General features: G+C 38.0%; 1 protein-coding gene across 17 annotated transcripts in view; it reads right to left on the bottom strand.

Moving 5' to 3' along the window:
* The window catches only part of adgrg6 (adhesion G protein-coupled receptor G6), a 66,412-nt gene that overhangs the window by 18,919 nt on the left and 30,050 nt on the right, over window positions 1–17,443 (bottom strand). For 5 of the 17 annotated variants that reach the window (XM_065256133.2, XM_065256135.2, XM_065256134.2 and 2 more), the window contains 6 exons: window positions 15,490–15,537; window positions 11,804–11,869; window positions 7,726–7,794; window positions 5,441–5,509; window positions 5,291–5,338; window positions 3,760–3,801 (listed from right to left, as the gene is read on the bottom strand). In XM_065256133.2, coding sequence (XP_065112205.2) covers window positions 3,760–3,801; window positions 5,291–5,338; window positions 5,441–5,509; window positions 7,726–7,794; window positions 11,804–11,869; window positions 15,490–15,537 — 342 coding nt within the window. The remainder of the gene's footprint in view (window positions 1–3,759; window positions 3,802–5,290; window positions 5,339–5,440; window positions 5,510–7,725; window positions 7,795–11,803; window positions 11,870–15,489; window positions 15,538–17,443) is intronic. The other 12 variants (XM_065256144.2, XM_065256149.2, XM_065256146.2 and 9 more) reach the window with 10 other exon arrangements.

The following is a 17,443-nucleotide window of genomic DNA, read 5'->3' as shown; positions in this document are numbered from 1 at the left end:
CAAAAGACTGGTCGTCAATAGCTGGAGACGGATGCGGCTCGCTATCTGTGGTGGCGGACTGAACAACGAGCGCATTGTGGCTGTGGCTGGAGGGGTTTGCTGATTCATTCTTGGACCAAAATGGTTGCTTTGTTGTTGGGGAGTGGACATGTTTAGTGTCCGGCAAGTTTTCACTGCGGTTGCCACTCGAGATGGCAGCGTCCATTGATTTGGTGGGCTGGAGGTCTGGAACGAACATCTGAGCACTCATTTCAAGCTCCAATGGCTCTGGCCTGGTGCTTGCATGTTGATGAAATACAGGAGCGTGTTGGGTGTGAGACTGCGGAGTCCACATAGCAGAATAAGCGTCAGTCATGGTCTTTTGCGAAGGAAAATGAGGGTGTGGCAAACTCTCATCAAACTGTTCATCGTGTGGAAGAGTCCTTGAATGGCTTACAGACACGTTTGTGGTGTTCTTTTTAAATGACCTAGATGGGAAATCTAACCCAGTTAACAAAGCAGCTGTTTGGGTTGGGCTATTTGTTTGACTGTGCTCACCTAAAACTACAAACCTATCATGATGAAATTCTCCTTGAGACTTAGAGGGAAGGATGTGCTCTAAAGAGTTAGAAATTGTCTTATACCTAATTTCGCTTTCATAAGGTGATGCATCCTCCGGGATCATAAATGTCTCACTCAGCGAGCTGAAAAAAATGGTGTAGGATGGAAATATTTCTGTTGATGAAACTTGGGAATCCGTTGTCTGGATTTCGATCTCGCTGGCACTCCTCCACTCGGCTTTGTAGTCGCCCGGCAATGCCAACGAAACTGAGCCAGAGTCAAAAATGTTGCGGGTGGGTGAGTTGAATGTGGGCGATGCGTCTATCTTCTCCACTTTCATTTGAAAGGCTGAATTAAGGGGTGAGGACTGAGAGCCTCTCCATTCGTCTGTCAGGTCCGCCACAGAACTGTACAGTAATTCTGAGTTACTGCTGACAGAAACATGAGGCATGTGTGACAAGTTCCTCGGTTCGACCTCTAAAGGATTAACATCCCCTTGACCATTTAAGCTTTTGAGAAGAGTCCCTGGCCAGTTGTTTACATCCGATGGCTTCAGCGCCAGACGTGAATCTAATTTGGACTGGCTACCCACTATTGACGTAGAAAAGACACTTACGCTGCCTGGATGTGAGGTAAAAATGCTAGGAGTTGGAAAATGACTGGAGTCAAAAGCATGTGGGTTTTCAGAGAGGATAAGTGGATTCTTTAATGAGGGTAAAAGCAGGTCCGTGTTGTTTTTGGCATCAGAGATGGGGAGACTTTGGACTGGGCCTGGTGTCAGAGATGGGAAAACATCAGTGGGCTGCAAAGAAGACAACAGGCTCGGTCTGATGGCCTCTGTCATTAAGGAGTCACTTTGAACCACTGCAGTAGACATCGGGCGAGCGTGTGAACTCGGAGTGGCAGAGATGCGGACTGAATTCATAAGCAGTCCAGTCATTTCTTCAATAGGAGAGAAAGAAGAGATAAGTGGCTCGGTTGAGAGGGGATATCTGGCAAGATGGCTAACTGCCAAAGACTCCATGGATAAAATAGTTTGATCAGGGAGATAGCGGAGAGAACCCTGTGCAGAGTTTGATGAAGAAATGACAGGGGTGATATCGCTAAGACTATACTCAGGATCATTCGAGCTTGTCCTCCCATAACTCCCTGCTAAAGTTTCTATCTGGCCATGTGTAACCGCTGTAGGCTTGATCTGATGAAGTTTTGTCTTTATAGACTTTTCCTGACTGAGCTGCACAACTTCAAAGGTGTTATCTATGACAACTGCATCTGAGAAGCTCCAGGAAACAGTGCTTGTTACCTTTACATCCACGGTGTGGGCGAGTGACTGCTCTGGCCCTGAGAGCAAAGTCCATGCCACTGTTTGGCCTGTGAGACTCTTTGGGTCTTGCTGGTTCATTTGCACACCTGTCCCTCCTGGATTCATGGCGACAGTGGGGATAAGTGTCCAGCTGCTGTTTGTTTCAAGCTGCTCTGAAACTTGGGCCAACTCGAACATAGCCCATGGATCACTGTGTAAATGTTCCTGTTTGCTATCATCTTGTACCACAGGTTCAGAAAGAGTAGTGTTGACAGTAGACACTCTTTCTAGCACCGTAAAAGACATGTTATGAGGAACGACAGTGGCCAAGCTTTCATCCAGAGAGTAAGTGGAATCAAAGTCAAACATACTGAAGACATCATCATCATCATCCAAGTCGAGATCATAAAAAAGATCATCTGGGCCAAACCCAGATGGGTAATCGAGAATCTCAGATCTGTTCTTGTCCACATCGCTCTGGATTGGTTGCGGAGCAAAAGGCTTATTTTTACGATTACCAAGTGGCGGCACCTGGAAATACTCAGAATCTTCACTTTGACTGTAAGCGTCTGGTTGCCACAGAAGTTTCACCTGGGAATAGCCTGACGTCATGGCCGTAGAGTCTGTTTTCTTGGCAACGGGTGCCACTGAGAATGTTTTGAGCCGGTGGGTTTCATTCGTCACGCTTATCGTCGGTTGGGCAGGCGGTTTAGTTAGATGGATGACGGGATGCTTGTGTGGTCGAGTGACGGCAGTCTCTACTTTCTTCCTCACGGGCCAGATGAGGGGTGTGGAGATGAAGCCGAGGGATGTTTTGGGGCTCCGGGGGGCAGGGGCGACCAGAGGCCTAGCAGGGGGAGAACTGGTGGACGGTGTCTCTGAACGAGTAGTAAGCCGCAGCAATGACCACAAAAATGCAGCCTTCTCTTTCTCTGCATCAGCTCAATTATATAGCAAAGGGGTTCGGTAAAAATGAAGAGGTCAGAGCAAGCTATTACTTATTTTCACAGAGACACATGATACAGCACAAAATCAACCCAACTGTTACAATAAAATTTAATATTTTTCTAAATGTTTGTATTCTAAATTCTCTTTTTGTGTAGAAAGCTATACAGCTTTGGAATAACATAACATAACTTTAATTTTTAGGTGAATTTGTGCTCTTTTGAATACATAAAGCACAAGGATAATTTAGTGGTTAGAACCATACTAAGGAAAGATGAAGTTACAGTACAGTGCAGAGAAACAGGTCATAAAAAATGAAAATGGCTAAAAGAAGCACCATTAATAAATGGTAACTGACATATTAATGGAACTATAAGGACTTGAAAGTCAATGTTAATGGCTAGATATATAAAATGGAGAAGAGAGTGCTATTCAGATAAAGGGTAGCTTAAGTGTAGCCGAGAATTGTTACAGCTGCCTGAAAAGCTTTTAGCCAAACCCAAGAAACTTAAGAATGTGCAAAGAGAAGAAAAAGTAGGGTGGAGAAGTTTGAAAACTGCTAAGACCTGAAAGAAAGTTTGACAGATGTAGAGAAGAAATAGTCCAGGACAAAACAGCACAAATTCAGTGGTTAACTAAACAGGAGACACCTGATATAATAGTGATAGAATGACCAATTAATTCATGTGAAAACAACATATTCCCATCCTTTCATGTAAGCATGGAAGTGGAAATAATCTAAAAATGACTATGATATAATAAAATAATATTAGATAACAGAAAATAAAAATGCTCGAGAGGTATAAAATCAGGCCAACACATTTCAAAGCAATAAACCCAGTAAGCAGAAAAATCATCCCATTTCTGCTCAGACAAGACCTTCTGCCCATTTAAAAGAGGTTTAGCTGTGACATCCCATTTGAAGCGCAAGCAAGCCATGTATAATGTTAAAAAACAAAGGTTTGGCTTACCAATTGTTTTGCTGTTGGACAGAGGTGAGTTAGTAGCAGCGGCTGCAGATGAAGGAATGGATTATATGTGGCATGTGAAATGTTTAGGTAAATAAATACATATATGGGTAGTTTCCCAGAGAGGTGTTGGTTAAACCAGGACATTTAAAGGACAAGTTCAGTATTTTACACTTAAAGCCATGTTTTTGTTTATGATGAAATAGAACGGTTTTGACTGAAATTTGAAATATGATGCTGTCCCGAGAATTTTCGGGTGTTTGTTGTATCACCTACCTCCCACCTCTACAATGGCTACATAAGTGCACTGGAACAATCCTTCCTAAAATACATTAAACTTTCGTTTACAAAGACGTGAAACTCACCGAGTGGTCAGGGCTGTTCACTGATATGCTCACACAAAAATCGCTACAAAAGATGCTTTCCAACAGGTGTTTTAGCATTCGTTGTAAACTTGTGGACCTATTTTTCCAAATGCCTCACACTTGTATATTCCTCCGTTGAGAGCTTGAATAATAGACACTCCAGCCCTGTTGGTGGCGATAATTCGCCTTTGCCAATTGCAAGAATACAAACAACGTTCCCTGGAGTAATACCGTACCTCACAGCACATCTAATACAAGTCAATGGAGTTGGACAAAAAATATGATAAAGCCTGTTGGAAAGCATCTTTTGCAGCGATTTTTGCGTGAGCGTATCAGTGAACACCCCTGACCACTCGATGAGTTTCACGTCTTTGTAAACGAAAGTTTAATGCATTTTAGGAAGGATTGTTCCTGTGCACCTATAGCCATTATAGAGGTGGAAGGTGATACAAGAAACACCCGAAAATTCTCGGGCCAGCATCATATGTCCAAATTTCAGTCAAAACCGTTCTATTTCATCATAAACAATCTGAAAACAGGGCTTTAAGTTTAAAATACCGAACTTGTCCTTTAAGTGGTTTTTACAAACAAATCTAAGAAAAAAACATTACTGGTGTGCATCTTGAGACAAAACAATGGCACTGCTATATGTTAAGATGTGTCAGTGTTTTTAAAATAATGTCTGGGACTAGGATAAGCCCTGTCCGGGAAACCACCCCATAGAGTAAAGCTATGCACACAATGTTAATGAGAAATATATTGCCATGTGTTTTTCTGTTTAGTGGTCCATGCTGGTTTTTTATTGCTCTGTTGGGCAATTAAAGATAACTGCCAAAACCTGTGCTACTATTCTGTCCAATTAAAAGTTTTTAAATGCTATAACTAAATAATGTATGCATGTTATCTAGAGTTAGGTTCAATATTAAACATAAAATCTGTTAAAATATATTAAGGTCAACAATGCATAAATCAACTAAATATATAAAGTACATTTACAGTATTCATTTTGGAATGGTACAGTGAAACACAGTAAACATATTTGGACCAAGGTCAGATTGGACTAGGGGTGATACAGAAACGAGTAGTCACTGCAGCAAAGCAATATAAACTGTATAAAAAAGTACAAAATATATCAATTAAAATATTAAAATCTGGTAGACTTGGCTTACCAGTAGTTGTGGTTGTTGTTTTAGCACTAGTAGTCAGTGTGAGTTGAGCTATAGTGTTGGTACACAAAGGCAGAGCCATGCATTGATATTAGTGAGGACATGTATAAAACCTCATTTATAAAACAGTAGGCAGTCTATATAATTGCTTACCAGAATTTGTGGTTAGAGGCATGCTAGAAGTAGATGTGGAAAGTAGATGTGAAAGAGTGGTAGTAGGAGCTGATGAAGAAAATAGAAAAATAATGAGATCTACTTTAGAGGAAAACCTAACACACACAGCATATGTGCGATCTGTTCAACTAGATACATGTACAGTACTGTGCAAAAGTCTTAGAGCCGATTCACACCGGATGCATGGCGTGAGCATCTCAGCTGCGTGGCATGTCCGTTGTTATTTAGGCTTCCATGTTAGCAGGTTTGAACGTCCGAAAACGCGTGCATGATATCGCGTCTTTGCATTGACTTAACATGTAAATCACCTGCGCTTGTGCCTCTACCGCGGCTGGTGTAAACGCAGCATTAGGCCGCCACTATCACCAGACTTGTTGTTTTAGAAGTTGTTATGTCCAAACTTATTTATTTTTCAAGCTATTTTATTAAGATACAAACAAAAAATAAAGGAAATATGTACAAAAAATAAAATAATTTTCATGACTAAATGTCTTTTTTAGGCATCGTCTGTGTTTAGTGTGACCTCTCTTGGCACTTAACACATATTGGGTATTATTGAGCAGAATGAAGTATTTTCTGAATGTATTCTATAAAAGAGACTGAGAAACAATAACATATGATCACTATAACATTGCAACAAATCTAAATGTGGCATGGTGGACAAGACTTTTGCACAGTACTGAGGAGCTCAGATGCAAAAGCCGCTAAACAGCATCCTCCATCAAAAATTAGATAATGATATTAACTGAATGCTCTCGACACGCTTATCAAACACATTTTATAAATCTGCTTAATCTCACTTAGGTCATTAAGAAATGTCGGTTTGTTGGCAGAATCTGCTAAGCACATTTAAAATTTTTGCATTTAGAGGGTTTTGCAGTGAAAGACCAATGAAATGACTAAAGTGACATTTGTGAAAATAAGGCATTTTAATTGCTGACTAACAACCTTTTCATTGCCATTACAGAGAAACAGTTGAATCTAAACATAAGTCTGATAAAAAAATGCTCATTTACAAAAAAAACATGTCAGACGCACAGAGCTGCACTTTTTGCTACCACATCTTTTCCTTCACTTCGCCTCTCTATAAGTGTGTTTGGACACAGAGCTCTGTAAACAGCCAGCCTCTTTTGCAATGACCTTTTGCCTTTTGTGTCCCTTTTGCCTTCTTGTGCAAGGTGTCAATGGTCGACTTTTGGACAACTGTCAAGTCAGCAGTCTAGTCAATGATTGCCTACAGAACTAGACTGAGAGACCATTTAAAGGCTTTTGCAGGTGTTTTAAGTTAATTAGCTGATTAGAGTGTGGCACCAGAGGTCTTCAATATTGAACCTTTTCACAATATTCAAATTTTCTGAGATACTTATTTGGGATTTTCCTTAGTTGTCAGCTATAATCATCAAAATAAAAAGAAATAAACATTTCAAATATATCAGTACAGTATGTGTGTAATGAATGAATATAATATACAAGCTTCACTTTTTGAATGGAATTACTGAAATAAATCAACTTTTTAATGATATTCTAATTATATGACGTTTTGCATCTGAACTCCTCAACTATATGTGTATTTGAATAAACAGGGGTAAAATTATTTGGAAGATGATCTTGCACTGTTGTCATACAATAACTGCAAAATTATTTGATGCCAGCAAGAGAGAAAAATAAAGGTACTTGCAATAGTTCATTAGCATTAGTTCACTGTAAAAACTCTAAAAATTCTTAAAAATCCTTGTTTTTCATGAAGAAGTAAGCTACACAGGTTTGAAATGACATGGACACTGGAACCAAGGAGTAAATAATGACATTATTTTATTTGTGGGTGAATCAATCCTGAGTAAAATGGTTAGAAAACATCAGTAAATATCATATAACACCAGCACTCATGTGGCCTGTGTAATGTTCATTGCAATGATCTGACTGCAGTACCCTGAAAGAAGATTCAAATCTAGGGAGACTATCAGTAAGGTTCATCTCACTGACATTACTTCAAATGTACTTTTACTACTTCATCTTCCTTATTAAAAAAACGTTATATAACAATTATGGATGCTATTCTGGAACACAGCCGCTGGCATTATTAAAAAGATAACCGCTTTCCATTTTTGGATTAGATCATTACTCTTGCTGTTAAGCAGGATGTTGTCCAAATGAGTTCGAAAAATGTGAACACCACCTGTTCTGTTTTATGCAAATGACATTAGCACCATTAAACAAAAGGAACAAAGCCATTAAATGATGAGAAGGCAGAGGTGAATGCTTACCGTGGGTTGTTGCATTAGTAGAAATCATGTTAGTGGTGGCAATGGATGCGTTGGTAACGGTTAATGTTGCTGGTGGCAGGGATGGAAGAAGGGCACATTGGCATTAAATGGAGGTTAGAGGTAAAAATCGCAAAAAAATGCAAGAACAACTGTGAACACGCAAGATCAGATTGTGTGCATCACAAGCATGGCATGTGAAAGACAGATTTCCAAAACTAAATGCTTTGATGATGGTACAACAATGAAGGAAATATAAAATGTTTTATTTCCATTTCCCCTGTGAAAACTATGATGGAAAACATCTTAGAATAGGCTTAGAAAAGCAGGTTTGCTGGTCTTTGGCCAGATAGGTCAGAAGCTGGACACATTTCAGCTGGTCTTAAGATAGATCAAGTTGTTTATCTGGCACAATGAATTGCATAAGCTTGAACATTCAATGCCTCAAAATTCACACGACTTGCTGAGGGTGTTTATATTCGAATTGGGATTTTTGTCTCGGAGATGGAAACAACCAATTAGGTTAAAGGTTACCATTTGTACATTGTTAAAATGAAATTAAAATCTCACAGATCAATGATGAGAAGAAAAGGCCACTTATTCCATTTATCTTCTTCATGGGAATAAATATGACGCAAAAAAATAATAATCAGACCGGTGGGAAAGAAGTGAACAGTTAAAACTGGACAATGACCTTTAATGGTCATTCATAAAAACAGGAGGCTCATGGTTCCCAGCTGATGATGGACCTTTATGGACATCAACAACATGCAGGACAAGTCGCTCTGTGGGAACGACCACATGCAGCCAAATGTACAAAAAGGTACAAATGCCTGGGAAACCTTTTAAAAAGGTCCTAATATGTACCATTTTGATTCAGATATACTGTACCTTTCAGTTACCAGTAGGTACCTAAAGTACCAATATGTTCCTTTGAGGTACAAAAGTGCACTTTTTGAAAAGGTACTGCTCCAGTGACAACTTTTGTTTGAGAGTGTACAGGTGTTGGTCATATAATTAAAATATCATCAAAAAGTTGATTTATTTCACTAATTCCATTCAAAAAGTAAAACTTTTATATTATATTCATTCATTACACACAGACTGATATATTCTAATTGTTAATTTCTTTTCATTTTGATGATTATAACTGACTACTAAGGGAAATCCCATATTCAGTATCTCAGAAAACTAATTAAGACCAATACAAGTCTGTAGTCTTTAGCCCAGGTAAGACGCTGTTTGTTGTTCAAGAGTTACCTAATGCGACAGCTGAAACCCAGGTCTTGCATAGGTCTGTGCGTAGTGTTTCTTGAAGCACTGACTTCAGCTGCAGCCCACTCTTTCTGAATCTCCCCCACATTTCTGAATGGGTTTTGTTTTACATTCCTCTCCAGGGTGCGGTTTTCCCTATTGCTTGTACACTTTTTGCTACCACATCTTTTCCTTCCCTTCGCCTCTCTATGAATGTGCTTGGACACAGAGCTCTGTGAACAGGCAGCCTCTTTTGCAATGACCTTTTGTGTCTTGCCCTCCTAGTGCAAGGTTTCAGTTGTCGTCTTTTGGACAACTGTCAAGTCAGCAGTCTTCCCCATGATTGTGTAGCCTACAGCAGTGATTCCCAACCGGGGGTACGCGTACCCCAGGGGGTACGTGAAGAGTTTCCAGGGGGTACGCGAAAAGATTTAGATTTTGCTTTTATCACATTTACTTTTAATAAAAATGTCTTTAATTTGTCCAGTCGTTGACATAAGATTGATTTTTGTGAGGAAAGCATTGTAAAAAGGACAACTTTAAATGTAATTTTAATTTTATCATTAATATTATTAGCCGTCGTGAGTAAATGCGCTGCATGCTCCAAAACGCATTAGCGATGTCCAACTCAAGAACGATTTGCGTGTGATTTACTACAAAAGCGCAAATAAAATACACAGGCACAATAATGACATAAGCACATTTCCATAATGACCCTTGCAGTCTACTAAGAGCAGCGCAAATAAGTACAGCGACCTCGGCAGGACATCGCAATGAAAATGCAGACTGCGGAGTGTAAAACTCCAGCTAAAAGCACACTAAGAACCGGAGGACGGAGGACGAAAGATGAAGGGTAAAAGAAGTTTTGAAAAACCTGATTTGACTTCTCCTCGAAGTTTTGCAAAACCTGATTTGACTTCTCGTGACTTCTCCTCCTCTTTTCTCCAGCAAAGAACGATTTGCGTGTGATTTACTGCAAAAGCGCAAATAAAATACACAGGCACAATAAGGACATAAGCACATTTCCATAATGACCATTGCAGTCTACTAAGAGCAGCGCAAATAAGTACAGCGACCTCGGCAGGACATCGCAATGAAAATGCAGACTGCGGAGTGTAAAACTCCAGCTAAAAGCACACTAAGAACCGGAGGACGGAGGACGAAAGATGAAGGGTAAAAGAAGTTTTGAAAAACCTGATTTGACTTCTCCTCGAAGTTTTGCAAAACCTGATTTGACTTCTCGTGACTTCTCCTCCTCTTTTCTCCAGCAAATTAAACATAGCATAGGTTTGGCAAAACAATATATATATAAGTATGTTCCTCTGCCAAAATTTAATACTCTCCTCACATTAATGTTGCTTCTAAAAGGAAAACTTCTTCAAATGCATATGCAATAAGGTCACAAAAGTAACACCTTTTCAGAGCTAAATATCTACTGCGTGTCTTTAGTAAGATCAGTCGTTATTAACACCAAAATGATGATTTGCGCAAGCTGTTGGTAAATCTGGCCCTTAAAGGGGTCATATGATGAAATTTTTTACATTTGTAAAATAAGTCTTTGGCGTTCCCAGAGTGCTTATGTGAAGTTTTATCTCAAAACACCCTACAGATAATTAATTATAGCATGTCAAAATTGACATTTTACAGGCCTGAGCAAAAGTGTGCAGTGTTTTTTAAAATGCAAATGAACTGATAAAATGCAAACACTGATCGCAATGATGGTGGTTTGTTGAAATAAACATGCTTCATCAGTCAGTGATTTTTACTTTAATGTTTAAAATTAAAGTAATAAGTATTAAAGTTATAAAATTAAAGTTATAAGTAATAAATTAATTAATATTACTAATTATTTGTCTTTAAAACACAAATTTGGTTTAGTTTCGATGAAGGGGTACTTGAGCCTTACTGATAGGGCTGTGGGGGTACTTAGGGCTAAAAAGGTTGGGAACCACTGGCCTACAGAACTAGACAAAGAGACCATTTAAAGGCCTTTGCAGGTGTTTTGAGTTAATTAGCTGATTAGATATGTCACCAGAGGTCTTCAATATTGAACCTTTTCACAATATTCTAATTTCCTGAGATACTGAATTTGGGATTTTCCTTAGTTGTGAGTTATCAAAAAAAAAATAAAAAATCTGAAATATATCAGTATGTGTGTAATGAATGAATATAATATACAAGTTTCACTTTTTGAATGGAATTAGTGAAATAAATTAACTTTTTAATGATATTTTAATTATATGACGAGCACCGGTACATATAAATTATTAAAGGGATAGTTCCTCCTAAAATTAATATTAATATTCTGTCATCATTTACTCACCCTCATGTTGTTTCAAACATGTATAAATTAGTGTGTTCTGCTAAATATATTTGTAATCAAGCAGTTTGACTGACATCCATACAGTAGTAGGTAAAAAATTATATCAATGCTCCAAAATTGTTTGGTTACAAACATTGCTCTAAATATCTTCCTTTGTGATAAGTAGAACAAAGAAATGTATACAGGTTTGTAACAACATGAGGGTGAGTAAATGATGACAGAATGGGTGAACTTTCCCATAATTTGTGCAGACTAATTAGTACAACTGAGAACATCTTTTCTACCGTCCAATTTGTTTCGAAGCCATTAAATAAATATGACACAAGGGAATACAGTTCATACCAGTATAAATAAAAAAAATGTCCATAAGACTAATGCCCGTGATTGTTTATATGGGGTCAGCTAATAATCCAAACAATCACGATGTGAAAAAATAGCTAATTATGTGCTGTTAGGTATGAACATTAGATTAAAATGTAGGTTTTAAAAGATATTTCTTCCTACCTGGACAGCCAAGGCCTGATGAAGCACAACCTGGGTTTACTGGAGTATGAGTTGGTATGGCAGTACCTGAAAGATTATTAAGTAACACATATTATTTAACAATCATCTAAATGCTTTGAAAATGATTAGGAAAATAATCAACATGATAATGCCATAGTCCAAAGAATGCTTTATGACACACCTGTCTCGTCTAAAACGAATAAAGATTATGGATCCACCTTTCTGTGCCCCAAAACACAAAGAAAATTATTTCTCTCTCTATCTTGCATACAGGCATTTTAAGGTCTAACTCAGGAAATGAATAACATTGTAAAACTGTCATTTTTGACATCATTCCTCTGGGCTCGAAAAGTAGAAAGCGACCTCAAAATGTCCACGCTGAACCTCAAACATTGATCACTCGATGATAGAATTTAGTTATTTGGCACAGATGAGTGACTAAAAGGTTCTGCTGGTCTGTCTGAATCCAGGTCTAGGAAGGCCACCTTTCTCAACAAAAATGCATTAGGGATGCCTAAAAAATGATTTATCTATTCACATCTCTCCAATTCATCTTACAAAAAGCTCAAGATGAAAATAAACAGTAACACTAGATTAGCTACGCAACAGAGGCTATGTTTACATTAATGCGTTTATCCTTTAAAACGCGTTACTTTTGCTACGTTTACGCCTTTCATCTACACTACATCACCGTTTTCGACCCTCATAAACGGATTCGTTCGCAAACGCTGAAGACCCTGTTTTAGTTTGAGAACTCAGACGTTGCTCTGAGTGTAAATGAACGTAGACGGAGTCTTATGTAAACGAACAGCTGATGTTAACGTGACAGCGCATCATTTTCAAAGTAAAAATTATTTTATTCATGTAAATGTTGGTTTGCAACGGAGGTTTTGCCAAAAATAGTAAACATCTACCAACCAGCTATTATAAACCCTATATCGGATTGTTTTAACATTATCTATAAGGATACATGTCTATTTTATATTTATGTTTGAGTATTGTTGGGTTTAATGTGTTTATGTTTTGTTTAAATTTAGTTAGCTTACGAAAGATAGACTGTAATTTTAAACACCATATAGGCGTTGCAAAGGCCAATATGAAGGGAGAATTGTAATGGGTCAGACAATATTTTCCAGTTTAATGTAAGTTTTGTTTGCTACTTTAAAATGAATTTCGTTTCAGATAATTTGTCTCTTAATTTTAATCGATGTTTTGTTGATAAGTTTTGTGAATATAAATTAATAAAAACAATAAACTCAACGTCATTAATATAATGCTCGTTTAGGCGCTTGCGCTTTTAGCTATTTCTGTGTTGCTAGCGGAGGACGTGCACGGACCTCGCACACTTTTAAAAATTAATGCAATAAGCATTTCTTGTAGGCTAAAGCAATACTTCACCTCTAACTATGTTGGATTGAAGTTTGAATTTGCTGAAATTTAGTTTTGCTTCAAGTTCGCTACTGTTCAGTACTGTTCACTTGAATGCTTTCTTTTTAAATCATAAAGACCTTTCTGTTTAGTTATAAAATCAAAATTAACCTATTAATCATATTAATATGTTGTAGGGGGGAGATAGAACAGTATAAGACTTTCCCAAACACATTTTTATAGGTTAAAAAATAGTGTCTGTTATAGTTGCCAGCAAAGGACCCATGTATGACTTTCTGTCAATATCGCACACCCCTAGGCTGCGTAAACACGCAAAGGTAAGCTATTATTAGAGTAATAAGTTATTTTACACTTTTATGCGCATGCCCAGTTATGTGATTGGTCATGTTTCAGGCGTTTATGGTGGTGTATAGTGTGGATGAAGATTCTTTTTAAAATGCCAGTATAAACGAGGATCGTTTTCATTTTAAAATGCCGTTTTAAAACGCAAATGCTCTAATGTAAACATGGCCAGAGTTTCTGCTTGCTTTTGATATTGAAAATGCTTTGATAATTCATTGGTCAATTCAAGAGCATGTCAGCGCATGACCCAAAGTATGGCCCAAAAATGTCAAATCTAATTACGCAAAGAAAACCAGCTAATTTTGTTCAGCTAAATGAATTTCTAAATGTAAAGAAAAATACTCTTCCTTTCCATGTTCACTAGGCTTGGTTAAATTTCAATAAATATTTCAATTTAAAGGAATTGTTCAACCAGTGATTGAATGACTTCACTAGACGTGTGTACTACACAAATATGGTAGCTATAAACTCTTGAAAAACAGCTATGTGACGATTCATCAAAAATGTCCCATTTGTTACTTTTTTCTAAAATATCAGTGTCAGTGGCGGCCGGTGACTTCTTTTTCAAGGGCGCACGGTGCGAAGTTCATCGCAACATGTATGTAGCCCGTCATGTGTAATTCGTAGTTTCAAATATGTGTTCGGCGCATTAAGTGAACCTATGTGCATCACGTGTCTTGTCAAAATAAGTGCCTGCTGCAGACGTGTCTAAAGGGTTTATAATAAAAGAGACGCTTGAGTTTGCAGATACTCGCATAATCTCATGTGTAATCAGAGTTTACTGTTAAGGGAGTGTCTTGCGTGTATTTTGTGAACGTGAGCGTCTCTTTTATCATAAACGGTTTTGACGCATGTGCCGCAGGCATTTATTTTGACAAAATACGTGCACATGGTTCACATGACGCAACAAACACATATTTTGAAAACACGAGCAACGCACATGACACTCCGAACACATATTTTGAATTTGCGTCCCTTGGATGAGCAGTCATGAGCCGCCACTGATCAGCATACATGTTTGGATCAACATGAGGGCGATTCATTTTGGGGTGAAATATTCTTTCAAGCTCCAAAGAAAGGTCATTTAAAAAAGCACCCCCCACAAAAAAAAGATCGACCAAGTTACAGTTAATCCCTTTCAAACTAATCCATATCACAACTTTGAGAGCTCTTAAAAATATGAATGAAGACGCCACACTGAGTCAGCTGTCTAGCGACATAGCACGGAGACTCTGATCATCTCAAAGGGCGAGGATGAAACAGAGAACTTCTGAGGACATTCTCCTCTGCTACATTTTCATGCAACGATGGAATCGCAAGGTGGGATCCCGCTGGTCTCAAGAGGATGAGAGGGAACCACTTGAGTGGCCAATGGAAACAAAGGGGAGGGTAGCGATTTGGAAGCATGCTTATTAGTGACAGCATTAGTTTAGCTCCAGGCTCAACTTCACGGGCCTCTTGACTTTATGCCAACATCACAAGCACAGCTGGTTGTAACTGAGCAAAGGAAATAGTTATGTGTCATTGATTCCAGCGTCTAACTGTCTGCAGTGGGCTTCAGGGGGTCTTACAGTGCTTCTGTGAAGGTCAAAAAATGCAAGCTCAATGCAAACGTGGCTTGCCTACACTCTTAAAAATGAAGGTGCTGTGTAAAGCGATGGTATAAAAAATTGCTTCTCCAAAAACCTTTCAGTCTCACAGTTTTATAGTCTGTAAGACCTTTTCCACTACAAAGAAGCAAAAATGGTTCTGTGGATGTTAAAGGGTTCTTTATAAAACCATACAGCCAAAAAAACCTTTAACAGTGACAACGTTAAACCTACCAAATTAATACATACATAAAAATACATAAAACATTCAATTATGTGCAACAGGTACAGCAAAATATTGACTTGTACACAATCATGCATGGCAAGCCACCACTCACATATTAGGCATGTTAGCAGCAAACTCACCACTAGATGTAGTATCTGGTGTTATATGTATGCAATTTGGGTAACAGACTGCAAAAAAAGATAAGAAATTAGTTGCTTTTACAGTTAGGATAAGCAATGAATGTTAGCCAGCCATTGGATGTAGAATAATAGGCTCCAAATCTAACACTAAAAAAATTAAAACATATATTTTGTTACATTTTATTTATGCATTTGGCAGGCATAAAGCAACATACATACTGCACAAATGTAAAACTTTTTTGCAAGGTCGAACTCATGGGCGTTGCTAGCGGCATACTTCACCAATCAAACTACAGGAGTTCCAACTTCAAAAGCTTTGAGATCCTGAGCCACAGTATATGAGAGTATATATTTAAAAAAATTTGCATGTGATCTGTTATCTAAAGGAAAACTGGTGAGGAATCAGATCACTTTGTGGTTTTATGTTGTCCGAACAAGAAAAAAGGCTTTTAGCAGTGACTCGTATTCAAACTGCCGTCATGTGGATAAAAGAAACAAGAAGCATTTTCCGGAGAAAAATTACGTTTTAAATCACTTCCGAAACTAACACAGATCAAATATTTATGTAGGATGTATAGCGTTATCTGTCTTAGAAAACCAAAGGTATACAGAGAAAGTTCATGCATTGATCTCTAAGGCACTGTAGTTTTAAGGGACGCGTTTTTCCATGGGCTGCCGGCCCAGCTGTGTTGGGCATCTAGAGTTTCAGCAACCCAGTTAAGTGGAAGAAAGAAGTCCCTGGCTTGTTATGCATCTAAATCACGCCTGCCTTTCTCCCACCCAGAGCTCATTTCCCTAAACTGAGTTGGAGGATGTTTAAAGGGCGTTAATAGCAGCAGCTTAGCTTTAGTTGTAGGTAGTTAGATGTAGTTTGGTTCTTAAGATCCTTTCAGCATTTTCTGAAAAGAACCCTGTGCTGGTATTGTGGTAAAGAGATGGTAAAACCATGGTACTTTTATATACAGTACTGTGCAAAAGTCTAAGGCCACCATCACCCGCTTTCTTGTTTTAGCAAGTTTTAATGTCCATCCATTTTTTTTTACTCTTTTCATTAAGATACAACCAAAAAATACAGGAAATATGAAAAAAAAAAAATTCAGACAAATATGTCTTCTTCAGGCATCAGTCAGTTGGGGTGCGCGGGGCTAAAACTAAAGCAGGGTAAGTTGTAACACGAACTGTTTGCAGTGTTGCACAAGGTTGAGCGTTTTGTTTTATTTTATTCACGCTGCCAAAAGACGATCTCACGCAAATTATTAGAAATGTATAATGTTTTTCCAGAGAGTTATTGATGAACGAGTGTTTTGGTATCATATGTTGTTGTTTTTTTTGGTTTCTAAGTTGGGTGTGTAAGATACCAAATCCAACGCTGTGCTAACCCCTCAGCACTTACGATATGAAAATCGCTAATGTAGCTTAATTCTTGCTGTTGTTTTAAATAGGCTACACACGAATGATTGCTGCCTGCCAACAAAATAAATGTGCCTGTCTTATCAAAAATCGTGTGTCAAATGTATTTTTGTTCATATCTTTAATATTGATTGAATAAGGTCACGTAAAAGATTGAAATCATAATGAAATGAATGGCTAAAATCAGACTTTGATGCTCAATATCTCAGAATTTGATTTTGAAACTGTAGTATGATTACTATAGACTGGCTCACATATAAAAAAATTGTCATAATTGTGCTGCTTTTTCTCACATATTTACACATTTGTATCCATTTATAATTGAACTATTGTTAGTAAAGTGTTGGATGAATGAATACAGTGTGGATACCTGTCTATTATAGACAGATATATAAACAATATCCACTTCAAGTATATAGACAAAATAGTATTGAAATATTTGCCTGCAAACTTAATTTTTATCAAGTGTTACAACTAACCCCCTGCCTGTTACAATTAACCCCACCTATGGGGTAAATTGTAGCGTTTGCACTTCTGTCACGTT

The sequence above is a fragment of the Paramisgurnus dabryanus genome, chromosome 12, assembly GCF_030506205.2.
Source record: "Paramisgurnus dabryanus chromosome 12, PD_genome_1.1, whole genome shotgun sequence".
Classification (NCBI taxonomy): domain Eukaryota; kingdom Metazoa; phylum Chordata; class Actinopteri; order Cypriniformes; family Cobitidae; genus Paramisgurnus; species Paramisgurnus dabryanus.
This window is presented reverse-complemented; position numbering and strand designations above follow the sequence as displayed.